Consider the following 27031-nt stretch of genomic DNA (forward strand, 5'->3'; position numbering starts at 1 on the left):
GTGTTGTTTACATCAGACTTAGTCCCTGAGAGAGTGTTCAAAGAACTTCTCTAAAACTCGAAGTTAAATTTAAGCACTAAGATTTCTTGAAGGGTTAATGGTTCCCATTGAAGGACACAACTGAGAAACTGTCCCCAGGTTCCAGATAGAGCAGAACACTGGAGGCAGTGATGACAGCTGGGGACAAACAAGGCAAAGGTGTCTCTGGTGCTGAGCAAACCTGGATGTGTTTCAGGAATGCAAAGGGCCAAGGCCTCAGCTCCAGCCCCTGGCCAGGCAGATCCTGTCCCTCCCTCCTTGCTCAGGGCTCTTCCCGGGATGGGCACTGGCATGTGGGGATGTGCAATGCCAAGGGCAGCACCATGGGGCGGCCCCTGCCAGGCTGCTGAGCAGGGACAAGCAGCCACCCTGTGATGTCACACAGCCCCTTGGATGTCACACAGCCACCTGTGATCTCATACAGCATCCTGTGATGTCACAGAGCACCCTATGATGTAACACAGCCACCTGTGATGTCACAGCCCACTCTGGGATGTCACACAGCACCCTTGTTTTGTCACAGAGCCAGTTCCGGGATGTCACCCTGGAATGTCATGCAGCTGCATTGTGATGTCCCAGAAGACTCTGTGATGTCAGAAAGTTGCTTTGTGATGTCACAGTCTGTTCTGTGATGTCACAGTCTTCTCTATGATGTTACACAGCACCTAGTGATGTCACAACCCACTTGCTGATGTCACAGTGCCACCAGCTGTTACGTCCAGATCTGCTCTATGGCCTCATACCCTACTCCATGATGTCACAGACAGCTCTGTGATGTCACAACCCCCTCAGTGATGTCACAAAACCCTCTCTGTTATGTCATGCTGACACTCTCTAATGTCACAGCACACACTTTGATGTCACAGCCTGCTCTATGATGTCATACAACCATGCCATGATGTCACAGCCTGCTCTGTGATGTCACACAGTCTCCTCTATGATGCTGTAGCTGCTCAGTGACCTCACACAACAAACTCTGTGATGTCATAGCCTAACCTGTGACCTCACACAGCCCACTCTGTGCTGTCACACAGCCCCTTGCTGACATCACAGCTGCTCTGTGCCTCTAGGACACAGCCACAGAGGTGCCGCTGTGACACAGCCCCCTCTGGGACATCCCCCAGCCCCTGCCAGTGCTGAGCCCCTGTCAGCTCTGGCTGTGCCCTGCTGGTGTCCCTGAGCTGCCCTGGCAGTGCCCCAGCCCTGCTGGGCTGTGCACAGGAGCTGCTCCTGGCCAGAGCTGTCTCTCTGCAGCGCTGCCCTTGCCAGGAGCTGCCTCTGGGCCAGGAGCCCGGCCCAGCTCAGCAGCACAGACACAGCACAAGGACTTTAATCACCCTCTGGGGCTTTGGTGCTCTTTGCATCAGACTCAGTCCCTCAGTGTGCGCTAAAAAAACTTCTCAAGAACTCCAAATCAGATTCAAACACCAAACTTTCTTTAACTTCTAATGGGTCCCAAGGAGAGACACAACTCACTGGAAAGTGTCCCCAGGTTACAGGTAGAGCAGAACACTGGAGGCAGCAATGACAGGTGGGGACAAGCAAGGGAGAGGTGTCTCTAATGCTAAAAAAACCTGGATGTGCTTCAGGAAGGCAAAGGCCCAAGGCCTGAGCCCCAGCCCCTGGCAAGGCAGATCCTGTCCCTCCCTCCTTGCTCAGGGCTCTTCCCGGGATGGGCACTGGCATGTGGGGATGTGCAATGCCAAGGGCAGCACCATGGGGCAGCCCCTGCCAGGCTGCTGAGCAGGGACAAGGAGGCAATGAGGCCCCAGGCCTGCAAGGGTCACTTGTCTCCTGCTCCTGGCTCAGGCCCAGGGCCAGCAGCCATGGCCAAAGTGCTGCCCAAGTTGGCTCTGTCAGGGCCTTGCAGCTGCTGCCCATCCCTGTGCCCTGTGCAGCCCAGGCTGTCCTACGGTGTCCCTGCCCTGCGCCTCTGTCCCTGCAGGCTGTCGTCATCCCCCGGCTGCCCCACCTGGCTGGCCCCTTCCTTTGCTGACAGCTCTGCCTCCTGCCTGCCTCTGCCTGCCCACACAAAGCCTTGGGCTGCTCCAGGCTCCTTCTGCACCACAGCCCTGCCCTGGGGGAGGAAATTCCTTTCTCTTCATGTCCAGTCTGGGCCTCCCCAGCTGCCCTTGTGTTGTGTTCCACTGCAGTAAGCAGCAAAACGACTCCCCCAGCCCCCAGAGTCTCAGACCTCAGGCAGGCATCAATGACCAACAGGGAAAGGAAGGCAACAGGATGGGTCTTGGTTTAGCAAAGCCCAGGATCCTTTATTGTGCCAGGTACCAAAACAAGAAATGAAGGGGGAGAGGGAGTGGTGGCTTGTCATGCATTTTACATGACAGGGTAGGGGTGGAGTTTAGGGTCGGGGTCCAATAGCAGAAGGAGCAGGGCACTGCAATGGAGTGGACAGAGGAGGACAACCAATGGAAAAATGTGTGGCAGGGACTTTGCAGTAGAATTTGAACCAATGAGGTTACAGAAAAGGAAAAATGTTCTGTGGCCACTCCTTATTTGACCAGATGGGGTGGAGTGTCTTTTCCTGTGCTTGCAGAGGCACACCCCACATGGTGGAGGGGCGGAATCCTCTTTAAATCACGCCCCTCACTTGATGCTGTCTGTCTGGGTAGAATGCCTGCTTCCTGGGGCAGGGGAACTCCACACCCTTGGTGCCATTATTTCTTTCTCTGGATGTTTTATACAAAGAAGAAAAACTCCAGCCTCTCTGAAACCACCCTTCAATCTCTCTTGGGCTGCTCCTGTTCTGTCCTCAGTCTCCACACCACTGAGCCCAGAGCCACCACCTTCTACCTGCTGGTTATGTGATGAGGTATCCAAACCCCATCTTGGGAGATTTTTGGTTACTTTCCAAGGTCTGTGAAAATGGAAAAATAGTGGTCAACATTATTTTGTCCCACATCTTGCAGTAACAGGACATGAGTCAATATTGCTCAACTGAATGAGGGTGGATTTACATTTGTTAGAAGGAGAAATATTTTACAATGATGAGAGTGGCACAAAACTGCAACTGTTTTTCCAGAGAACTGGATTCCCCATCACAGGAATTGTCCAAGAGCAGGAGCTTTGTGCAGCCTGACCCATTGAAACACCCTCATCCCCAAGAACAGAATTCCTGTTGTGTGGGTGTTCTGGTGTGCTGGGTGCCTTCACACACTTCTGGCCAGAATGTCTGCTGAGGGCAGCCAGGCTGCTGCAGGGGCAGTGACCTCACAGCCATCACCATGGCAGCCCTGTCCCCTGGGCCTGGCTCTCCCCTTTCCTCTGCCCCTGCCTTGTCTCTGCTGGCATGAAGAGTTTTGTCATTCATATCTTGTCCCCAAGGTGCTGGGGCCAATGGCTTCCCAGGCAGGCTCCTGAAGCAGAAGTGGCTTTTCAGAGCCCAGGCAGAAATGAGCCCTGAGGCAGCAGCTCTGCAGTGCCGGCCACCAGGCCGGGCTGCCAAGGGAGGCTTCTGGCCATGGCCTGCAAGCAGCTGCTGCTGCCAAGGTGCCTTTGGCGCCTCAGGCTCTGCCTGGCACAGCTCCCAGCACGGCACTCTGCCCTTGTGCCCGAGCCCTTCCCTGTGCTGGGGCTGGCCTGGGGCTTTTCCTGCAGCGGGACCTGCCCTGCTCCTGGCACAGGAAAGGCAGTTCCTGCTGGAGCAGGAGGCTCTGCCTGCAATGGGCTCCAACAACTCCAGCAAGGCCGTCTTGACTGCAAAATTGCTTCCTGGAGCACTATATTCAAATAATTGTTATAGTTCCCGTATTGTGGAGTAAATAACTGGGTTTTTTAAAATTTACTCTGTGGTGTAAATAAGGCATGTTATCTAATCATGATCAGAATCAATCAGAGCTGTATTTATATAAATATATCTGGTATTCCATTGTTAATCCTCTGGGACAAATTGAATTAAGGTTTAGTTTTACCTGTCCAATCTTTTACACCTTTGATGAAGTCTGGGCCTGGGATTCAATCCAGCCGCTCCCAGTCTCCTCTTTCAGAAGGAATTTTAGAAGTCTAGGGGGCCTGCAGGCGTTTGAGGATCCATGGTGGGTGTTGGGTGTTCTTGTTTAGGCTGCCCCTTGTGTGAGGACATGAGGCTTGACTCCATTTTCATCAGAAGGCTGATTTATTATGTTATATATTATACTAAAATACTACATTACAACTATACTGAAAGAACAGAGAGAAGAAGATCAGAAGGCTACCAAGACAAGAATAGAATTGGAATGAACAACAAAAATCCTGTGACTGCTCACAGCCTTGGCACAGGTGGCTGTGATTGGTCACTAATTGAAAACAATCCACATGGACCCATGACAGATGCACCTGTGGCATTCCACAGCAGCATAGGGTATTGTTTACATTTCTTTCCTGAGGCTCTCAGCTCCTCAGGACAGGAAAAATCCTAGCACAGGATTTTTCACTAAAATATCATGGCTACATCTCACCCTTTAAAATTTATTAAATTAAATAGAAAAAGAAATGTTTGCAATCTCTTATACTGGGCCCTTGCAGAAGAGAGAAGAAACACCCCTTGAGGTTCATCTGTTGCCAATCAAAATCTCAATCAACTGCTGATGTGGAATGGTCAGGGAAATTCTTCACCTGTAGAACATTCAGGGAAATTCTTCACCTATAAAACATCAAATTCTATCATATCACTAAAACAATCTTGAAAAATATGAGAAAATGCAAAAACTCATGCAAAGAAAGTTCATTGTTTCAAGTCCAAATAGCTGAGTTTCAGGACAGAGTCCATGGACTGAAGATGCTCTTCTTTGACATCTCTGGAAGTCCCCTTTGGTCCTGAAACAGGCTTGCAGAATTCTGAAACAAAGAACTGCTAAAGAGAACAAGAATTATCAAAAAATCCATTGACAATCAAACAATTCAGAGAGAAAATTCTGGAATGCTCTGGCCACAGCCCTTCATTGAACCACTTGGGCGGAGGCTAATTTTTGGTTTTTCAATGCTTTTGAGCTGCTAGCTCTTTCCACTTTTCTTTTTTTTTTTTTTTCCAAAAGAAGAGCAGCAGCAGCAGAGGGTTTCTAGGACCTTTGGGTGGCCCTGGTCCTGGTGGGCGGACTAGAGAACCCAGACCTGGTCCACAGAACGGTGGCCCAGGTCCAGGCAGGGAGCTGAAAGCTCTCAAACCCAACACTGGACAGGGCGGTGGCCCCAGTCCAGGGAAATGAGCCAAACGGCCCAGAACCAGCCTGTGAGGCGGGCTCTGCATGCTCAGAACCTGGCAGGACCATACTGCCAGTGTCTTGAGAGCAGAAATGACCCACTGCTTCCTCCCCCCAGCAGCACCGGCGCACACCGGCATCTCGGAAAGAGAAGCTTTCTCAGGTATTGTCATCCCAGATGTGAGGGTTTCTTGTCCCCAGAGCAAGTGAGCAATGCTTGCTTTGCTCTGTGCCTCTTGCTCCTGCAATGCAAATGCCACTGCTCCTGCTTTCTGCCCCTCGGCACCACCCCCATCCCCACTGGGCTGGGAACCAGAGGCAGATACCACAGGAGCCAACTCCCCCACGCCGCTGGGGCGCTCGGAGGGAGGCAGGCACCCCAACCCCCAGGGACAAGCCCCCGACCACACGCGAAATGACCCGTGAACCATGCTGAGTTTGAAAACAGGCAGCCGAACTGCAGCCGTAGTCACCTGGCGAGCCATGCCCCCTCCACGGAAGGACAGGCTCTTCGCAGGGTCTGATGCGAAGGACAGAGCTCCGGAAGCCAGTGGGACAGCTGGGGTGGGTGGTGCGGGCAGCATGGACATTGGTGTAGGCTCTTGAGGCGGTCCCATGGGCTCAGCGCCATTCTCGGCAAGCTCTTGCACTGCAATTGGGTCGGCTGGAAGCAGCGGGACTGGCACGGGCCGCGGGGGCGCATCCCCCGCCGGGCTGGGCGCAGCAGCCGAGTCTCCTTCTAGGTCCGGACACTGCAGCGCAGGCGCAGCCATCAGAGCCGGCGGAGCCGGCCCGAACGGCAGGATCGCGGGCGGAACCGCGGGGTCCAGCGCCTCCCGCGGGGCCGGCTGAGGCGGACCCGCATCCCCCCAGGGTGGGGGAAGCGGAGAATTCCTCAGCAAAGCGGGCAGGGCCGGCTCCCCATCCCCCCTAAGAGAAAGAGCGGGGGGGAAAGGCAGCTCTGCCTGCTCATGCTCCAAGGGAGCGGAGAAAAACTTTTGCTCAGCTGTGGGCAATGCGGGGGGGCTGCGAACCAGCGGTTTGTCTTCTTTGAGAGGCTCCTCTCGTGCCGAACCTGGTGGAAACGGAGCGCGACCGCGCCACCGAGCCACGATGTCCCCCGCAGCCTCTCTTTTTTCCAAAATACAGAATAAGAGCCATAGGTGCACTCCATACATTGTTGGGAGTGTAACACCCTGGTCCTTTGTCCACTCAAAAGCAGCCTCCATGAACTGCCAAAGATCTAAATCAAGGGAGTATACGACATTTGTAAAAAATCTATGAAATTTTGCCCATCTTAAAAACTCATAACACAGTCTCCCCCACACACTATTAACTCCGTTCTCGTGTCCCCATCTGTGCCAGAGTTTAATAACTTTCTTCTCTGACGCAGTAAACAGAACCTGAGCACCCGAAGGTATGTTTTTCCAACTTTCCTCCCACCTTCTGCGAATGGCAGGATCTTCAGGAAGGGAAAAAATAACAGTACCTTTAGACAGTGTCCTTGTGGATCCAGCTGTGCAGCTCTGCTGCTCTGCGGTCTCTGGACACAATGTCCAGGCAAGTCCAACAGGTTCTCCTGTTTGCCTTGGCTGTGAACTCTGCCCATCTTCAGGGTCTCGTTTCTTCAGCTCCAGGCTAGATTCCATGGTCACTCTTGGGGTGACCATCAGTTTCACACGTCCAGGGTTCACCAATTGTTGCTTAAACTTGAACCCCTGGTGTGAGGACACGAGGCTTGACTCCATGTTGGTCAGAAGGCTGATTTATTATGATATATATTATACTAAAATACTACATTATAACTATACTAAAAAGCACAGAGAGAAGAAGATCACAAGGCTACAAAGACAAGAATAGAACAAGAATGAATAACAAAAATCCTGTGACTGCTCACAGCCTTGGCACAGGTGGCTGTGATTGGTCACTGATTGAAAACAATCCACATGGACCAATGGAAGATGCACCTGTGGCACTCCAGAGCAGCAGATAGTTATTGTTTACATTTCTTTCCTGAGGCCCTCAGCTCCTCAGGACAGGAAAAATCCTAGCAGAGGCTTTTTCACTAAAAATCCTGGCAACATGCAGGCATTGGGATGTTCCAGGTTTAGGAGATGGCTCCAGGAGCTGCAGCTGCATTGTCCTGCAGCCAGAGGTTCCTGTGCCAAGGGCTGGCAGGGATTCTGCCCCAGGCACTTCTCAGCACCTTCCCAGCCCTGACTGATTGAAGCTCTCTGTGCCTCTGGGCTGTGCCCGGGCTGGCTGCAGGCAGTGCCCCAGCCCTGCTGGGCTGGCAGAAGAGCTGCTCATCAAGAGAAATGTGCTTTTGAAGCTCTTCTTGCTTACCAGCAGCTGCCTCTGTGCCAGGAGCCCAGCCCAGCTCAGCAGCACAGACACAGCACAAGGACTTTAATGACCCTCTGGGGCTTTGTGCTCAGGCCCTGAACATCAGTCCCTGAGAGGCAGCTGAAGAAACCTCTCCAGAACTCCAAGTCAGAATCCAACTCCAAAGTTTCTTGGACTTTTAATGGGTCCCACTGAGGGACACGACTCAGAAAGTGTCCCCAGGCCCCAGGCAGAGCAGAGAACTGGAGGCAGGGATGACAGGTGGGGACAAAGAGAAGCCAAGTCTTGGTGGCCTGGGGCACAGCAGCAGGGTCTGTGCCACCAAGGGCTGGGAGGAGACACCTTGTCCTGAGGCCCTGGGGCCTCCTGGCACAGCCCCAGCCTGGCTGGGCACTGTCAGCCCCTTGTCCTGCCCTCAGCTTCCCCCCCTAGCCCACATCCCAGTGGCCTCAAGGATCTGCTGGAAGGAGTCCCTGGGGAGCCTTGCTCAGGAATGGCCCTGGGGGCTCCTGAATGCTCCCAGGGACTGCAGGTTTTTCAAAGGACTTTGGGTTTTGGTTTATCTTGACTTTCTGAGAAGTTTGTGCAATCATGGCCTCCAGTTATCTGCTGTAATTAGTCCCTGGAGAGGCTTTGTCAGTAGCAACACTCAGTTGGGCTCATTAATACTTCAAGGTACTTCAGTTATTTTAAGGTACTTGGTGTTTCCCTTTTGATAGACTCTGTGAGAGGTTTGTGCAATCATGGCCCCAATTATCTGCTTTAACGAGTCCCTTGAGAGCTTTGTACTGACACTCAGTGGGGCTCATTAATACTTTGAGGTACTCAAGGTTTTTAAAGTACTTTGGATTTTCCTTTTCACACCGAGTCTTTGAGAAGTTTTTGTGCCATCTGGCTCCCAATTCTCTCCTCCAACGAGTCCATGAGGAGCCTGTGTTGGGATGGAACTCAGTGGGACCCATTCATGCCTTGAGACACACTTTGGGGTTTTCTTCTGACTTTGATTCCTGGACAGGTTTGTACAATCTCCTCTCAGGTCCTGAGGTTCCAGGACTCAGCTCCAAATGCACCATGGGGCTTGTTAGCATCAAGAAAGTCCTGACAAACCATGGCTCTGCCTTGATTTACCTCCACTCTAGTGCAGTTCATTAGGAGGGTTTCCTTTTTCAGTTATGGAGAAATATTTCAAAGAGCTTCTAGCAAGTATGTATTCCTATTTTAAAGGGTGTCTTTTATTGCTGTTCTTATTACACAAGAGGTGATTGCAGCATCAGTGACTGATATTGATCCAGCAGGGACTCTCCTAAGGAGCTCTGGCCTGCTCAGAGAAGCTGTGCCTTGAGGTCTGATGCAGCGTGGACAACCTTGCTCCACATTCCCCATGCCCATTTTGTCTCTCCTCACTCACCTGGGACCTGCTTTGCTCAGAGAACTGGCTGTACACAGCCAAAGAGGGTACAGTTTCTTTTATATTTTGAAGCAATCTAAAACTCCTGAGTTTCCCCATTGAAAACAGACAATCTCCTCAAGTGTGTGCCAAGCCCAAGCTGCCACCAAGGAGGTTCCCCTTCCCTAAGGCAGAACCCTGCAAGGAATATTTTAGACACACAGGAAGTTCTGCAATAAACACAAATCCAGAGTTTGCTCAGGGCAGAATTAGACCAACTCCTGAAGGACAGACCAGCTTTGAACTCCTTGCAGCTGAAAGCTCTGAGTTGGGAGGTGTGGGAGAGACCCAAGAGTGAGGGAAGGGAAATGCAGAGCACCCATCAAGTGCTTCTGTGCAGACAGGCTGTGGGGAAGGGCACTGCAGAGCTGCCCTGGGCCAGCTGTGAGGGTGGATCATCATCCCAGTCTGCACTGGGCCATTACAAGACACTGTTAGATGGACACTGCACCGACCCCAGCGCGCCAGCCCCTTGCTCAGGGCTGGTGTCATTGCCCAGAGCCAGAGGGGATCCCTGGCTGGGGGCTTGTGCCATGGCCACCTGCCCTGTGCCGCGCTGGCCGCTCAGGCACCAGGAACCAGCAGCAAAGGGCACTGCCAGGGCCAAAGGCCAGCTCAGCCAGACAGAAAGGGGCAGTGCTGGCACTGTTTCCATGGCAGCCCTCACTGGGGGTGACACCTGGGTCACCTGTCCTGGCAGCTGCCATGGAAAGCCCTGGCAGGGACTGAGGGCACAGACACTGGCACTGAGACACGGCTGGGCCGGGTGCTGAGCACAGGGCTGAGCACGCAGAGATGGTTTTGTTCTTGCTGAGCTGCAACAGAGCCAAGGCCTGTCCTGCCCCTCCTCCAGCCACCCTGGGCAGGGGCTGGGGCTGTGGGGAGCTTGGCAGGGGACACAGCCAGGACAGGTGACCCCAGCTGACCCCGGGGATACCCCAGACCACAGGACATCATGCTCAGTGTATGAAGTGCGGGGAACAAGGAACACGGGGGGAATGTTGGAGTGAGGGTTTTTGCCTTCCCAGGTAACTCTTAGGCAAGAGGGGGCCCTGTTTCACCAGTGGGCAGGGTCAGTACCAAAGACACAGACACCAACTTAAGGAATCCTGTAATTTATATCATGCACAGCTGCAAAGAATTACAAAAGGATAAGCTTAGCAAAGCACATAATCATTAGCAAAGAATTACAAAAGAAGCTCAGCAATCCATCCAGTCATTACTAACAAAGATTGCCTGCAGTGATTAAAGAAAGGTCCATCACCAGTTACCCTCAGACTTTACCATCACCCAGATCCACACATCAGCTGGGGAAGCCAAGGACTGCAGAGCCACTCCCAGACACTGGGAATTCCTGCAGGTGCCTCCACCTTTGCAGGCAAGGAGCCTCCAAGCCCACTGTGAGAGGACACAGCTTTTACACTGTTAAACAAACAAACTGACATCACTGCTAGTGTGGGAACATCTGGTTTCATTCTCCTGATTGGTTTCTCCCAAAGCCTGGCCAGGGCTCAAGGAGGAATCAAGAGAGTTGACTTTGATCCTTCACCCCCAAACAAGGCCAGAGGAGGCCTTGTCTGGTTTCTGAATACAGAAATAGAAATCCATGTCTTATCAAGGAACACATTCACTGTTCATAATGCTTTGTTAGGGAGTGGATACAAATATAACATTTGGTTGGAAGGTTCATCTAGAGAGGAACTTTGCCTCCAGGCCTGTTCAGGCGTTGCTACTTGGATGGATCCTGAGACCTACAATGAAGTACAACCTTCATAACCATTCTTTCAATAGCACATTTTAGGTTTAGATATTAGGCATAAAGACATCTCCCCTTGTGCTTCAATTAAGTGTTGTTAAATTTCATTACTCAGAGCTATTCACATTCCTTTTCAAACATGCCTAAAGAGTTGCTACTATTCTCTCTTCTATATCAAATGCCTCTCTTTTCTTGAGACTGTCTCTTTTAAGACAAGTCTCAATATTCCACTTCCCATCACAAAGTGTCACAACAACTCGAACATGGAATGTCAGAGTGCACACCAAGTGCACACACTGCAATGATGACAGACACTGCCACAAATGCATTTCACAGCAGCCTCCTTTGGTAGCCATGAAGCCAATCCCACCAAGAAGAATTTTCTTCTTTCTGCCACTCTTCTCCTGCTCCTTCTCTCAAGGTGATTGCTGACTGTTGGCCTTCAAACCCATCACTGACAGCAGTGCAACATTCCTGTGCCATGAAAGCCCAGGCTCCTCCTTGGCCAGCAAGCAGATAATCCAAGGCCATGTGGTTCTGTGGAGTCCCCATTTGTGTTTGTTGGAGCCCATAGGATGTGCTACTGGACGTTTTAACAGCATCATTTGCTACTTCCAATAATCCTTTCAGCTTATTCATGTCAACTCCACAGGACAGGGCAGCACACATGGGGCACAGGATGAACCAGAATCTTTTGCTTTCTGAAACCCAAGGCACTCCTTGGGAGGAAAATGTTCTCTGGGCTCCAGGTCTTCCTTGTGGTTGTTGCTGAAGGACCCTAAATGGTGGCCCTGCAGCCAGGAGTGGTGTAACACTGACACTGACCAGCTCCAGCAGCCCAAGCTCTACTGACGTTGGGAGTGATGGTAAAGCACAGAAATCCTCTCACACTGTGGCCTCTGTAACTAGAACAGGCTTCGGTTCTCCTGAAGGGAAATCTTAGTGAGTCCTGTCAAACGGATCATTGTATTCCTGTGTTTTCTTGAACTGTCCCTTCATTGACAGTTACGAGTCAGAGCCCATGGACTGAGTTCTGGCCAGCCCACAGGGTGGGCCCTCCAAGGGAACCCCATTCCTCCCAACTTCAGCTGAGAACATACCCAGCAATTACTGACATGGAGTACTTTGGCTACCCTGATCTTGAAATTTGCAGAACTAATCATTAAATTTTGATGACTAATCCCTTGGTGAAACACTGGAGGTGTTTGTGGCAAACAAAGATTCTGGCTGACTATCAAGGTACAACTTACAGACATCAATAGTACTTTAGTGACACTGTTCTTAATTTTTTCTAAATCTCATTCAAGATAGGAACAAAAATTGTGTTGTCCATGGAGGTGGTGCCTTTTTAACTCCAGAATAATGCCCCCAAGTCCTTTGCTGTTCAGCTTTACCATGTTGTCTGTGGCTAACAAGGCTTGGTGGGGCCCTTTCCCCTTTGGCTGGAAGGGGGCCGGGTCCCAGTCCCTGAAGGCACCCAGGCTCCTGGATGGAATTTGTGTGCAAGTCCCTCAGTGTCACAGCAGCCTTCACAGGGAGCCCTGTGGATCAGAGCATTTTCCAAAGGGGCCATTGGGGCAAACAAGGAGATTTGGTCTGGCAGGATGTGTAAAACAGTATCCTGTAATATCTCCTTGTTCTCACACAGAATACTTGGCTGCAGGGACATATTCCCATTGTTCCTGCCCAAGTTTCAGGATTCAGTGTTGTCTTTCCCCAGAGCTGTTCCTTCAGCTGCCTCAGGAGGGCCTTTTGGCCTCCAGGCCCACACTCCGGCTCCATTATTAGGACTGCTGCATCCAAACCCTTTATCTCCACAAATGGTAATGACTGGAGGTGGATCTCCTTTTTTCACAATCGTGCTTAAAATTGCAATATCAATAATTGTGCTACCCTGTCATGGGGTTGAATAACCCAATCTTATTGACAATTGTTTAACAGAATTACTGTAATTTCTCCGTGAAATTCTGCATCAATTCCTCCTTTCCTCCTGCCATGACATGAACATTTTGCAAGGCCAAGCTCCAAGCAAGCAGTTACCAAACCAAAGTGTCCTGGAGGAATCTGAATTCCTGTCTCACTATTGATAGCTTTCATTTGCTTTGGATTTATCCTAATTAATTCCAATGCATGAAGGTCCAGTCCTGCAGCCTCTGGGCTGGCCCTGCCAGGGGCCATCACACCCACAACAATCTCCCAGGCAGTCCAAGCCTCACTGCCCATGGTTGTAGGTGCAAATTGGGTGCAGCTGTGCACAGCCAGGGGTTTCCATTTCCCCAGTGGGCCATTGTTAAGGGCATGGAGCACATCTGGGAGATGGGTTCTCCATGGGGACAGGTTCCCATCTCCTCATGTTTTCAACTGCTCTTTTAACAACCCCTTCACCCATTCCACCAATCCTGCAGCTTGAGGATAGTCTGGTACATGAAAAACCCTGCAGTCTTAATCACGGTATTTTTCACAGTAATAGACAAAGCACTCTGCATCACAGTATCAGCAAACACTGTAACAATAGCCAATTTCATCCCCTCCTTCTTTTTTCATTGTATACAATCTCACAAAGTTTACCTCTGACATTAGGGTCCTGGCCAATCATTTTCTGTAGAGTGTTTAATGTTACATCCCTGAGCAGCCAAAGCTGCCAAATTAGTATTGTCAGCACTATTTCACATTATTACTATTTTATACGTAGATATAGATATTGATATACATACAGCTAGAGAGGTATAGACCTTTATATAAAGTATATATATCAATATCTATATTAAGGTCTTACTGTACTATAAATATATATAGTTATTTATGATATTAATATTTCACTTGCACAAATGTATTGGAGCTCAAGATTAAAACCTTCTTCTGTTGCTCCATGTGGGAGAATTCCAACAATAATTCTTCCTTCTAAAAGTGCTGTTTTCAATGTATTGTTAACAAATTAATCTTTGTCTGCCCAAACCCACAAGTTCTTTTCCTTTTCCGTATGCAATTTTTGGATGCATTTTAAGACATCCAGGGGTTCAGCTTCTTTTAACCAACTGCCCCACTGCTCACACAGTGCTGCGACCTCAGCCCACCCCAGAGCCAGCCAACTCCAGGGAAGGGCTTCCCATCTGGGAATTTCTGATGGCACTGACTCCTCACATTTACATTTAACAAGAGACATTTTGTTGTGATCCGGCCAGACTCTACCAGTTTTGTTTTACCAGTGGGCAGGGTCAGCACCAAAGACACAGACTCCCAGCTGAAGGAATCGGTGTCATTTACTGCAGCTCAAAGCAGCAAAGAATCACAAAAGGAGCAGCTCAGCAATGCACCCAATCATCACCACCAAAGATTGCCTGCAGTGATTAAGAAAGGTCCAGCATCATTTACCCTCAGACTTCACCATCCCTCAGATCCACACAGCAGCTGGGGGAAGCTGTCCCAGCCAAGGGCTGCAGAGCCACTCCTGGACACTGGGAATTTCTGCAGGTGCCTCCAGCCACAGGTGAGGCTCCAACCTCGCTGTGAGAGGGCCCAGCTCTGACAGTGCTGAATGAACAAACTGACAGCACTTCTAGTGTGGGAACATCTGCTTTCATCCTCCTCTTGGGTTCCTCCCAAAGCCTGGCCAGAGCCTCAGGAGGAACCAAGGGAGCTGACTTTGATCCTTCAGCCCCAAACAAGGCCAGATGTCAGATTTCATGGCCTTGTCTGGATTGCAAATACAAAAAGATCAATACATGTTTCACTAATGAGTGGCTACATCTATCACAGTGCTAATGACCATGCATATTTCATCAGTGAGCAGATACAAAGATAACCTTTGGTTGGAAGGTTCATCCAGAGGCCACCTTTGGCTCAGGGCCTGCTGCTCAGGCCTCACTCAGGGCTGTTGTCCAGGCCTTGGCACTTCAGGGACGTGGTTTAGTGCTGGGCTTGGCACTGCTGGGTGAACAGCTCGACTGGGTGAGCTCAGAGGTCTTTTCCAACAGAAAGGATGCTGTGATTCCATTATTAGATCTGCTGAATTCATTTGGGTCCATGTTAGCAGCACTCATTTGCTCAGAAAGTCTCCTCTTGCTCAGCTCTTGTGGCCTGAGGCTTCAGATCCTTCAGCTCCTGGTGCTAAGCTGCTCATGCTGAACGAGATGACTTGGAGAGAAGAACACAGTCCATCCAATTCCGTCTGGGACACAGAGAGGAGAGGGTGTGGAAACAGGAGCATTGTTTGCTGTGGCCTCCTCTCTGTCCTTCATGCCTTTCAGCGCTCTGAACCAGCCAAGAGCTTTTTCCAAGAGTGCAGTGAAGCTGCTGTTCCTGCTCCCGGCTCTGGCTCTCTCCAGTCTCTGACCTTGCCTGGTTTTGTCCCTCTTGCTGTGCCCTCTGTTCCCCCAAGGCTCAGTGGCTGCTGCCCAGGACTGTGGAACTGGCACAGATCCAGTGGTCGAGACCCTCCTTGCTGTGGCCTTGGAGCTTCCTGGGCACAGCAGCCTTTTCCATCTGGAAGCTCCCCACGGACAGGGAGTCGCCAGCTCTGTTCCTTGCACAACCTCCAGGAGCCCAGGGCTGCCATCTCAAGTCCCTGCTGGCACTGGGGGCTCCCAGGTGCCTCAGGCTGCTGTGACACCACTGCACATGGGAGGGAAGAGTGGCAGGGGCTGTGCTGAAAGTCAGCTCCATCTGCTGCTGCTGCTGCTGCTGCTGCTGCTGTGGGGTCATTTGTCCAGCCCTGGCCCAGAGTCAGGGATCAGATCCAGGCCCTGCTGCTGCTCCCTCGGGATCAGCCCCAGTTTGGGTGTTGCTGTCAGGGCCAGCAGGAGCGGTGGCTGGAGCAGCAGGTGCTGACAGTGCCCCAAGCCCCAGGGCTGGAGGGGTCCCTGGGCTGGGCTGGGAGGGAGCTGCCCCTTGTTCTCCCTCTGCCCAAGCAAAGCTGGGCCGGGCACAAGTGGGGCAGCACAGCCACCAGGGAGCCTGCGAGTCTCTTCCAGCCCTGGCTGCTCAGAGTTTGGGCCTTGGAGCCTCAGGTGGCCAAAGGCAGCTGCTCCCGGTCCATCTGGGTGTGCCCCCATTTTCAGCAGTGCTGCTCCATCAGTCTGTGCCCAGCAGTGGGGAAAAGCCTCAGCCCTGCAGGACCAGGAGCTGCCGGGCTCTGCCTGAGCAGCTCAGCCAGCAGGAAGGGAGCTGCTCCACATGGGAAACAGGAGCAAAGGGCTGCAGCACCTCGTGCTGGGGCAGAGCCCGAATTCTGAGAGGGAATAACGGAGTTATTCATGTGCATTGGTGCGTCAGCACTGCAGGTGCTGTGCCTGCAAACACAGAGTTCGAGATCTGCAAAAGAATTCTGCAGCTCTTGACTGGATCAGGATGTCAGCAGTGCTGAACTCCAGCTCAGTCCAAATGAAACACTTCACACCTCTGCTCCTATCTGCTAGATTTTTTTCTTCAGGGTATCCAGAGAAAAGTAAACAGAGGAGGAGCCGACATTTTCATTGTTTGTCAGAAATGTTTCTCATTTTGCTGTACATTCCTTTTGTAGGACGAGTTCTCTGTTAAAAACACTGGACAAAAAAGAAAATAAAAAAAACATGAAAGATAAAAACAAAAAACAAATGTGTAGTGAAAATCTTCTCTAACTTTGGATTAAGAGGTAACTGATCTTTTTAAAAAGAGAACACAGTTACTCTGTAAATGTTCTGATGGCATGGATCCATATTACTGACCTCAGCATCACTTTTTTAAAAGATTCAGGGTTTTGTTTGCAATATTATGTTATTTTAAATTGTGATTGAATCAATAGGAAATTGAAAGATTTATTATACATTTATGCATTACTGTGTTTGGAGTGTAAAAATATTGCAGTTTGAAATTTGGATTTAAAGTGTTGCAAATGAAAGTTATAAATCCCAATGGATTGTGTGACAGCAGCTTTTCCTAGAGGATGTGCAGCACTCCAAGGACTTCATGAGTGGGGTTGGGGGTACTTGGATCTTTGTCCTGTGCCACTCTGAGATGTCATGGAATGGAACTTTGCCTGCCACCAGCCCAGGTCACCCTCTGCCACCAAAGCTCCTTGGACCTTGTGCCCCCAGGCAGGCACAAAGTGTTTGTGCTGCTCCCCCTTTTGCACAAACCCACAGAGAGCTGGGATTTTTCCAAGTCTCATGTCTGCATTGGGCCATATTCCTAAAGAACCAGCAGCCCATCCCAATGAATATGGAAAGTTATATGGATGGTTGTGAGCTCTACTTCTGGCATAAAAATCCTGAAACTGCTTCTGAATGCTGCTCCTTCAGCTCTTGGACATCTCACACAGAGCTGGGGAAAAAATCCCCTGGTCTCTGGCTAAAGGGTGTGTTATGCCAAAGTTAGAGCTCTGTGCGAAGTCTCTATCCATCCCTATCCTATTAATATACCAATATGTGGGGGTGTGCATGGATGTGTCTTGTACACAAAGGAAGGAGTGTGCAAGCAACGTGACTGACACTTTCACTGTCCGTGTTCATCCCATACCCATGGGTACAGAGACATTATGGAAACCCTGGCACACACAGAGCATTCTCTCCATGGATACAGAGACACCCAAGAACCCCTGGCACACACAGATCCTTCTGTCTCTGGAGGATGGAGCGTGGTGGGTGGGGGCGGTTGGTGGGCAGCGAGTCCCGGACAGCAGGCCAGACCCGGCTCCAGCCCTGCCAGGCCCTGCCAAGGCTCAGTGCAGGATCCTCTGGAATGGGACAGCCTTTCAGCCTTGTCTCTGCCCAGAGGGGCAGTGCTGGCCTGGCAGCACAGCTTGTTTTCCCCTCAGGCTGCAGGAGATGAGAACACAACACTTGCCAGCACTGAGTGCGAGGCACAGCTCCAGCTGCTCCACATGAACCTCAGCTCTAGGAGCACTGTCTGCCCCAAGCTCCAGGGGCTGCAGCGGGAGCAGGGCTGGGCTCTGCCCTGGGGCCATCCTGCAGGGACAGCTGGAAACAGGGAGCATTCAGCTGCCACAAACAGCCAAGCCAGGGCTGCAGGGCAGCTGCTCCAGCCCGGACTGCACTGCTGTGTGCTGTGCTCTGGGGCTGGGGCTCCCCACACAGGGGACTGGACTGGAGTGCCAGAGGAGACAGAGAAGCTTCAGCTTCAGCCTCACTGAGGTGGGTGTGTGGGATGGGAAGAGTGGGGAGGCTCAAGGGGATTCACAGAGCTCATCCTGCTGCAAGGATGAAGAAAATGGAGTGGGAACTCAGCAGTGAGGAGAGCTGAGGGCTGGAGAGTGGCTCTGAATGACACTAAAATCCCACTGGACCTCTGAGACATTGCTGCTCCTCAGCCAGTGACAGCATGAGTCCCTAAACCTGGGGCTCAGCCCTCCTTGTGGTCATGGGAATTAAGGAAGGCAACAGAGTGATGGAGACAGCAATGGGCTGGGAATTCACTGGGGAAAAAAGGGAGCAGTTGAGAAGCAAAAGGCAGGTGGGGGAGAGAACTGTTCAGAGAAGGGCTGAGCTACAGCTTGAGCAAGCTGAAAAATGTCATTTGGGGTCATCCCAGATTGATTTGATTTCAGAAGATATTGAACAATTTTAATTTTTGGGAGGCGTCATGTTTTCCCTTGGAGGTGTCCACGCTGCAAACTTGAGCTGTGTTGCCAAAATGCTCAAGCAAGTCTGTGCTGCAGGTGACACCATTTCTTCTTTGGCTGATTCCGGCCCGGTGCTGAGCTCCAGCAGAGCCCTGGCAGAGCCCAGAGCAGCCTCAGCATCCACAGAGTCCGGCTACAAGGAGAGAAAGCAGAAACTGCCCGTCAGCTGAGGGCTCCTGTCCCCTTGTCCCAGCTGCCCGTGGTGCCCAGGCCTTGCTGGCCGTGCTCAGAGCTGTGCGCAGAGCTGCCCATCAGTGCTGCCTTTGGGAGCAGGGCAGGAGGGCAGGACATGTGCCCAGCCTGCAGCCAGCCTTGGCACATCCACCTGCTCAGCAGCTGCCCAGAGCAGGATGCTCCTGTGCTCGCTGCCATCTCCCAAAAGCTCTGATCCCACCCTGCCAAGCACACGGGGACCCACCTCATGCCATCCATGGCTGGAAGAAAAGCTGGTCCCAAACGATGTCCTCAGCCTGCTCCAAGGGCACGGCCCATCCACGCCACAGATGCTCCCAAGAACTTCCTGATCCAGACTGGACCAACCAGAATGCTTCCCCTAGAAAAACAAACAACAAATTGTTGAAAATAGATTACAGACAAAAAGGGAAAAAAAGAACAAAGGGAAAAATCATATCTCTGTGAGGGGATTGAGGAAGGCCCAAGCCCTGCAAGCCAGGAAAAAACCCAGCCGTGTGTGAGCAAAGCCCAGGTTTTCTCCCTTCCCCCTGCACTGTCCCCCACAATAACCGTGATCCCAAAGCAAACAAGGGCAGTGGAGCTGCCCAAGCCCTTCCTTGCCTGCACAGCAAAGCACCTGTGCACAGGTTCTGGAGTCCCACCTCTGCTCCCACCACAGGGGTTTGTTTGTGTTGGTCTGGCTGCCCCAGCCCCAGCCCCAGCCTGGGGCACGGTGGGTGCTGGGGGCTGTTGGCAGGACCAGGAGCCCACTCCCATTTCGTACCCACCCCAGCCCATCCCACGAGCCCTGCCAAAAGCAGCTGGGCAGCCGACTGAAGGATCAGCTGCATCTGCCCCCGCAAAGGGGGGAACCTTTGCTTCCCAGCCAGGCTGGGCAATGCCCAAATCTGGGAGCATTTCCCCACGTGTGGACTCATCTGCAAATTCCCTGTGGAGTTTGGCTTTGAAGAAGGTGCCACAATCGAAGTGCATCACCTTCAACTGCTGGTGGCCAGGTTGAGGAAGAGGTTGTCATCCTTCAGGTCATCCTTGATGTCATCCTCGCTGTCTCCTGCAGCAGCAGCCCCACCCGGTACAGCTTCTCTGGGGGCTCCTTCTCCTTCCCTGGGCTCCGACCAGGCTGTCAGGGCTCTGTCTAGGGCCCCAGCTGTCAGGGAACCAGGACAAGCAAAACCTGCTTGGATGGCAGCCACCAGGGCTGGGCAGAGCAGCTCAGCTGCAGCACAAGGGCTGCATGTTCCCATCCCATGACCCTGGTGCAGTGACACGGGCTGGCTTTCTTTGCTTCTCATTGCCAAGGCATGAGTGCAGCTGTAACTTACCAGGGCCCTGCAGCACAGTGTGCCTGTGGCTCTCTCCCTTGTTCTAGGGCAGATGAATATCCTGCATCCAAGGATGACAGAACACCTCTTCTAATGAGGGTCTGGCCAAGGGGTGCATGGATAAACACCACCCAATCAGATTTTGGCACTCTGGGGAGAGAAACCAGAAACTGCCCGTCAGCTGGAGAAGGCTCCTGTCTGCTTTGCCCCACTATTCCCATGCCCAGGCCATGCTGGATGCGCTCAGAGCTGGGCCTGAACTTTCTTGGTTTTGGGGGAGAGCAGGACATGTGCCACCTCCTCAGCAGCTGCCAGAGCGGGATGCTCCCGAGCCCGCTGCTGTCTCCCAGCACTGGTATTGCACCCATGCCCAGAGAAGAGGATTCACCTGGAGAGAGCCGTTGTGGCAGTGAGAGCTGGCCCCAGCTGAAGTTCCAGCCCCTCCTGAAAGGCATCTTCCCACAGACCATCTCGTGCAGCAGGATGCCCAGGGACCAGATGGTAGCTGGCTCGCCATGGTACCAGCCAAAGCGGGTCCATTCCGGGGGGCTGTATGATGGTGTTCCTGTGGAATACAGATGGAGTTCATCAGGGGGATGCTGCTGCTCCCAGAGCCTGGCCCCAGCATCCCTGGGCGAGCGGGGGCTGCATCAGCGGCACACAGGGTGACCACTGTCCTCTCACCAGCATCTGGGACTGGTGTACAAACTTGGGATAGCAAAAGAAGCCACTGGTGTGGGAAGGGGACAGTGGAAGCCCTGGCTAGGCCTGACCATGACATGCAAAGGAAATACCCACTGCGTGCTGGGGAAAAACCATGCCCTCATTCTCCCTGCCTGCACTGCCCCAAACATATTATAAAGGCAAGACAAACAGGGCAAGTGGAGCAGTCCAAGCCCTTCCTCTTGCCTGCACACAAACCGGCTGGGACACAGGTTCCAACCTCCCTCTCTGCTACCCCCACCCACGGCTGTTTTTGTCAGGCTGGCTGCCCCAGCCCAGCCCCAGTCCTGGTCACAGTGGTGGGCAAAGGCTGCCAGCAGGGCTGGAAGATGGCTCCCCACCCAGCCCTGCTCTAAAGCAACTCAGCTGCAGATTCAGTCCCCTGAGTGGCAGCAAAAGGGATAATCCCTGCTGCCACACCCAACTTGGGCTTTGAGATCTTGGGCCGTGACATGCCAGGATGGGGAGCACAGCCCTGTGTAGGCTCACCTGCAAAGTGAGTGTAGGCTGTGTCTTGCAGGTAGGTGCCACAGCCAAAGTCAATCAATTTGGCCTGCCCGGTGGCCAGGTCAACCAGGATGTTCTCTGGTTTGATATCACGGTGTAGGACCCCGCAGCTGGTGCAGTGCCGCACGGCCTCCAGCACCTGCCGGAACAGCTGCCGCGCCACCTCCTCGGACAGGAAGCCTCGTGCTTGAATGAAATGGTGCAGGTCCTGAGACTGCTCCGGCCGCTCCAGCACCATGAAGATGTCGTTGGGGAGCTCAACCCACTCCAGCAGCTGGACCACACCGGAGAAGCCACTGGACACCTTGTCCAGCAGGACAATCTCCAGGGGTGCGCTGGTGCCGTCGGGCTGCGGGAGGAGCACGATGTTGTCAGTGGGCCTGATGCCGTGCCGGGGGTCAGGAAGCCCTCAGCCAGCCCGGGATGCTCTGCGCCCTGCTCTGGCCCCATGCCCGCTCTCCCTCGAGGCGTCCTGGCGGCTCCCACCCTGCCGGGCCTCGGCTCATCCCTGCCCAGCACAGCACCTCGCTCACTCACCAGCTCACCCCAGTGATGGACGCGGTTCCGTGGCACCCTTTTGATGGCTACCTGCAAGCCAAGTGCAGAACAGGGCTCAGCTCGCTGTCCACCCTGCCCAGTGCCATCCTCTGCCCGCCTCCTCCCCCCTGCTCCTCCTCCTCCACCCCCTCCTCCTGCGCCCGCCGCCGGCCCCGCCACTCACCGGGGCGCCGTCCGAGAGCCGCGTTGCTGCAAAGACGTTGCCGAATCCGCCCCGGCCCAGCAGCGAGCCCAGCCGGTACCGCTCCTTCAGGCGCTGCTGCGCCTTCCCTGCGGGCGGGACGCGGCTGTCAGCGCTCGGCCCGGGGCCAGCAACGGCCCCCGAGCGCCCCTCACCCGCCCCGGCCCGGCCATCCCCCGGCGTTCGCTTCCTGCAACGGGACAGCGGCGGCTCGGGGCCGGGGGCCGCGCTGCCGAGCGGCGGAGCAGGGGCCGGGCAAGCCGCAGCGGAGGCGGCGGGAGCGGCCGCGCCGCGTGTGTCCTCCGCGGGCCCCGGGAGGAGCCGGGGCCGGGGCCGGGGCCGGGGTCGGGGTCGGGGCCGGGGCCGGGGCCGGGCTTGGGCCAGGCGGAGCCAAAAGCCGGCAATACCACCCCAGCCCCAGGCACTGATCCCCGCCCAGCAGCGCCACCGCCAGCACGGCCAGAGCTGGGCTGAGGCCAGGAGGCGGCGGGACGGCCGGGGGCGGGCACGGGGCAGCCCCGCCCGGGGCCGGGGGCGGGCCGGGGGCATGGCCCGGCCCGGCACGGGGAGAGGGAGGCGGGGAGAGGAGGGGAGACCGGGAAAGGGAGAGCGGGAGAGGTACGGGACAGCGGGAGAGGGAGAGAGAGAGGAGAAGGGAAACTGAAGTTTCTTCTCCCGCTGTCGCTGCTGCTGCCGCTGCTGCTGCCGCTGCTGCTGCTGCTGCTGCTGCCGCTGCTGCAACTGAAGCTCCGGGGCCGTTTGTCCCCGTGTCCGTTTGTCCGTTGCCCGCTCGCCCCCGCCTCGAGCCCCACGTTCCCCGAGGGCAGCCCCTGAGCCTGTCCAAACACGGGAACTTTGCCGAGTTCAGCCAAGAGCCAGAGTCTGGACTCCTGCACAGTGGCTCAGGAATCCCCTCGGTCCCTGCTGTGCATTGTCCCTGCTGAGGGTCAAACACTCTCAGAGCATGTTCCCTGAATGCAGAATTTGTACCTGACACAAACACTGCACTTACCTCTCCAACATTGCTTTCCAAGAAAAACAGGGGAAGCCAAACTGTGTGTAGGTCATGGTATCTTAAAATGTCTAAAACGTGCCAACTCATGGATCTTAGCGGTAAGATCTGTTTGGAATTAATGGGATGGACAACTAGTGCAAGATGGAAAAGGGGAGCATAAAAATAAATAGAGAAAAATGTCTTGAATTGTTTCAATTTTCAGTTAATTACTTAAAAGCTCTTTCAGTTTTTCCAGAATCTTCTCCTCAGTCCTGTATGCTTTTTCCAAGAACCTTTCCTGAAGAATGAGGTGCAGCTTCTGTCACAAGGTGTGCCACCAACTGCAGCTTCTCTTGGCTTTCCACACTGTGTGTGCAGCACACTTGCAGCAAAGCAGGACAAATATTTGAAGAACTTGACAGCTTGTTCTTCTCTTTTCCTTGTGGGCTGGGCAGTTGTGCCATTGGTAAGGTTTTCATTGTTACTGTTCTACCCTAAGAAAACATGACAGGCTACCAAGAACTCCTAGGGAATGCAAGCCTGACTGAATGCAAAGACAGAATCTCCAGAGCCTGCAGCCAGAAGTGGAGAGCTGTGTGATCATCATTCCAACACCCCCAAGGACATCTTGAAAGTGATCTAGAAGATGAAAATGGGCTGACAGAGGGAGTTTGTTTCTGTGCTCTGTTCAGATTCTTCTACATCTGAAATCAATTCTACAGTCTCCATCTAAATCAAGAGTACAATCAATTCATGAAAAGCCCCAGAAAAAACTGTACCTCTCAGGAGAGGACTGAAAGAATCTGTAAAGGAAAAATGCAGGAGAAATGCATTTCTCAGCACTGCAGTATTTGCCTGCCTGAAACCCTCCTCCATTTCCTCCCCATGCCTAGGTCTTGCACTGTCAGTTCTGTATTCGGTGGTGCCTCCAGCCCTGAATCCCTTCGTCTACAGCCTGAGGAACCAGGAGCTCAAGGCTGCAGTGAGAAGACTGATCACTGCACATCTTAGGAAGCATTAAACTGATTGCCAATTTTTGCAAATCACTTGTAATAAAAGTCATCACTTACAGCTCTTTTGGTTTGGTTCTTTGATTTCTCTGTCATTTTCCTTTTTAAATATTATTCCTAAAGCTAGATGATTGTTTCTGCCATTTCTGACTTTGTTTCTCTCCACCTTCCCTGTGGCCACAGACTGTGACAATGATGGGCTGCAGTCTCAAAGGTTTTAAAGGAACTAAAGGATCTCCCAGCAGAGTTTTCTGCAGAGATCCCTCTATTCTTGCCATCTCTGGAGCTGCAGCAGCAATGTCTGTGTGCAGAGCTGGGGCAGATCAGTGCTGGCACAGCAGCTGTGCCCAGCAGCAGCAGCAGCACTTGGTGTTGGCAGTGCTGCTGCCGTGGCCCTGCCCCGCTGCCCTGGTGGCCCTGGTGTTGCTGCAGGGCCTGAGTGCTCTCGGGGCCGGGCACAGTCCTGGGGGTGGCAGTGCCGGGGCTGCAGCAGGGACAGGCCATGGGCACTGCTGGGGCAGCGCTGACGCCTCAGGCCAGGGCCTGGGGGCTCCAGGCTCCTTGCCCAGGCTCTCTCAAGAACACGGCCAGGCCAATGCTCAGCACAGAAAAGCCCCAGGCTGAGCAGCCCCAGGCTGGCCGTGGGCAGGCTGGGGGCAAACAGCATGGCTGGGGCTCTGCAAGGGCCCTGGGGAGACAGGAAGGAGCAGCAGAGCAGGGGCTGATCCATCCCCAGTGCGCTGCACAGCCCAGGGCAGCGTCCCAGAGCATCCTGATGGAGCTGCCAACAACATCCCCCCTCTGCAGCCCTGGCCTCTCCCCCAGCTCACACAGGTGCTGCATCCTTGCAGGCACAGCCACGGCAGCACTGGCTCAGGAGCCCCTGTTTGCATTGCACAGAGCAGGCGGGAGCACCCCCATGCTGCTGCTGTGGGGACATGAACCTGAGGGAGCACAAATGCCATCAGCCCCTGGGGCCAGCAAGGGCTGGGGGACACCAGGGAAACCACTCAGCTTTGTCCTGGCCTCTGCAGTCAGCCAGAAAGTTTGTTCCCATTAGCTGGAAGTTTCCTGTGCCACTGCAGACCCTGTTGCTCAGAGCCAGGGCTGCCTGGCAGCCACCCCGAAACTGCCCTCAGCATTTCCTTGGCTTCACCTTTGCTTCCTTTACTTTTCCTTCTACAAATTTCTTCCTGTTGCCCAGCCCTGTTCCCTCTCCTGCAAACAGCCCATCCCTGTTTGCCCTTTCCTCTCTGGTCACACTCCCCATTGCAGTTCCTGGCACCATGGGAACATCCCTTGGGGAGCAGGATCATCCTCCAAGTGCTGCAGGAATTGTCTGCAGGCTCCTGCAGTGCCTGGTGCTGCTCCCTTGCCAGAGGCACCCCAGGCCAGGGGGGCACATCTGGGCTGCTGTGTCTGCCTGTGGGGCTCCCTGTTCTGGGCAATGAGGAGGAGCTGCAGAGGCTCTGCAGGACTGACAGGATGGGCTTTGGGGCTGGCAGGAGAAGCTGAGGCACCTGGGCTGCTGGAGCTTCTGAAGAGGAGGCCCAGGGCTCATCCTGCAACTGCCCCAAGGGTGGTTTCAGAGAATCCCAGAATCAGCAAGGTTGGAAAAGACCTTGGAGATCATCAAGTCCAAACTCTCTCCTTACACTGACTTGACTTCCCTGAGCCTCCTCTTCTCCCGGATAAACAACCCCAGCTCCCTCAGCCGTTCGTAACAGCTCTTGTGCTTCAGACCCCTTACCAGCCTTGTTGCCCTTCTCTGGACATGCTCCAGCCCCTCCATGTCCTTCATAAATTGGGGGCCCAGAACTAGATATAAACTGGAGGTGCTGCCCAGCCTGTGCTGAGAACAGGGTAAGAATCACTGCCCTGCTCCGCTGGCCATACCATTCCTGATCCAGGCCAGGAGCCATTGGCCTTCTTGCCCACCTGGACACACTGCTGGCTCATGTCCAGCCTGCTGTCCATCAGTCCCTGCAGGTCCCTTTCTGCTTGGCTGCTGTCCAGCCACTCTGTCCCCAGCCTGTAGTGCTGTACGGGTTGTTGTGGCCAAAGATCAGGAGCTGGCACTTGGTCTTGTTCAACCTCACCTTGTTGGATTTGGGCCCTGGATCCAGACTGTCCAGGGCCTTGTGCAGAGCCCTCCTCTCCTCCATCACATCCACACTCACACCCAGCTTGGTGTCATCTGCAAATTTGCTGATGGTGCACTCAATGCCCTCATGTAGACTATCAATGCAGATATTGAAATCCACGCTGGCTGGCTCTGATCCCTCGGCCATCCTGTGGGTGCCCTGTGATGGCTCTCAAGGTCATCTGTTCCATAACCTTGCCAGGCACCCAGGTCAGGCTGACAGGCCTGGAGTTCCCCAGATCCTCCTTCTAGCCCTTCTTGGGGATGGGCTCACATTGGCACCTCCACTCCTCTGGGACCTCCCTGCTGATCCAGGACTGATGGTAAATGATGGAGAGCAGCTTGGGAAGCTCATCCACCAGCTCCATCATCCCTCTAGGATGGATCCCCTCTGATCCCAGAGACACCTGTGAGCACCTGCGTGGCTCAGCAGCTCCCCAGCTGCTTCCTCCTGGATTCCAGGGGGCTGTTCTGCTCCCTGTGCCCATCTACCAGCTCAGGAGAACACTTGTCCTGAGGATAGCCTGTCTTATTGTTGAAAACTGAGGCAAAGAAGGGGTGAAGTACCTCAGCCCATTCTTCATCTTTGGTAACCATATCTCCCACAATAAGCAATGCAGGTTGTCCTTACCCCTCCTTTTGACATTAATGTGCTTATAAAAACATAATAATTATCCTTCACAGAAGTATCCATATTAAGTCCTAATTGAGCTTTCATTTGTCTAATTTTCTTTCTGCACAAACTAACAACAACCTTAAACATTTCTTGATTTACCTGCCCCTATGTCCAAAGATGCTGCACCCTCTTTGTAACCCCTAAATTCCTGCAAAAGCTCCATGCCTAGCCATGACAGTCATTTCCCCCTCTGGGTCATCTTTCTGCACAAAGGGACAGCCTACTCTTGCTCCTTCAAGATTTCTTTTTTGAAGTGTTTCCATCCTTCCTGGAACTCGTTTTTATGGGCTGTTTATCTTTAAAAAATGAATACCTGATTTGGTA

At 53.3% G+C, this 27031-nt stretch overlaps 3 protein-coding genes across 3 annotated transcripts in view; 2 read left to right on the forward strand and 1 right to left on the reverse strand.

The window, feature by feature from the left end:
• LOC135291591 (zinc finger protein 239-like) overlaps positions 1-27031 on the forward strand; it is a 208789-nt gene that overhangs the window by 46111 nt on the left and 135647 nt on the right. The gene's annotated exons all lie outside the window — the stretch shown is intronic.
• The window catches only part of LOC135291570 (zinc finger and SCAN domain-containing protein 2-like), a gene marked incomplete at its 5' end in the record, with an annotated part of 173284 nt that overhangs the window by 24792 nt on the left and 121461 nt on the right, over positions 1-27031 (forward strand). The gene's annotated exons all lie outside the window — the stretch shown is intronic.
• LOC135291571 (serine/threonine-protein kinase pim-1-like) lies at positions 17943-26179 on the reverse strand. Its single transcript, XM_064405852.1, has 10 exons — positions 25935-26179; positions 22040-22113; positions 21867-21973; positions 21683-21733; positions 21128-21494; positions 20304-20480; positions 19916-20065; positions 19569-19697; positions 18817-18951; positions 17943-18531 (listed from the first exon to the last, which is right to left on the reverse strand). The coding sequence occupies exons 1-7, from the start codon at positions 26177-26179 to the stop codon at positions 19959-19961; spliced, it is 1128 nt and encodes a 375-aa protein (XP_064261922.1). The 3' UTR covers positions 17943-18531; positions 18817-18951; positions 19569-19697; positions 19916-19958.

The sequence above is a fragment of the Passer domesticus genome (assembly GCF_036417665.1).
Source record: "Passer domesticus isolate bPasDom1 chromosome 8 unlocalized genomic scaffold, bPasDom1.hap1 SUPER_8_unloc_1, whole genome shotgun sequence".
In the NCBI taxonomy this organism is placed as follows: Eukaryota; Metazoa; Chordata; class Aves; order Passeriformes; family Passeridae; genus Passer; species Passer domesticus.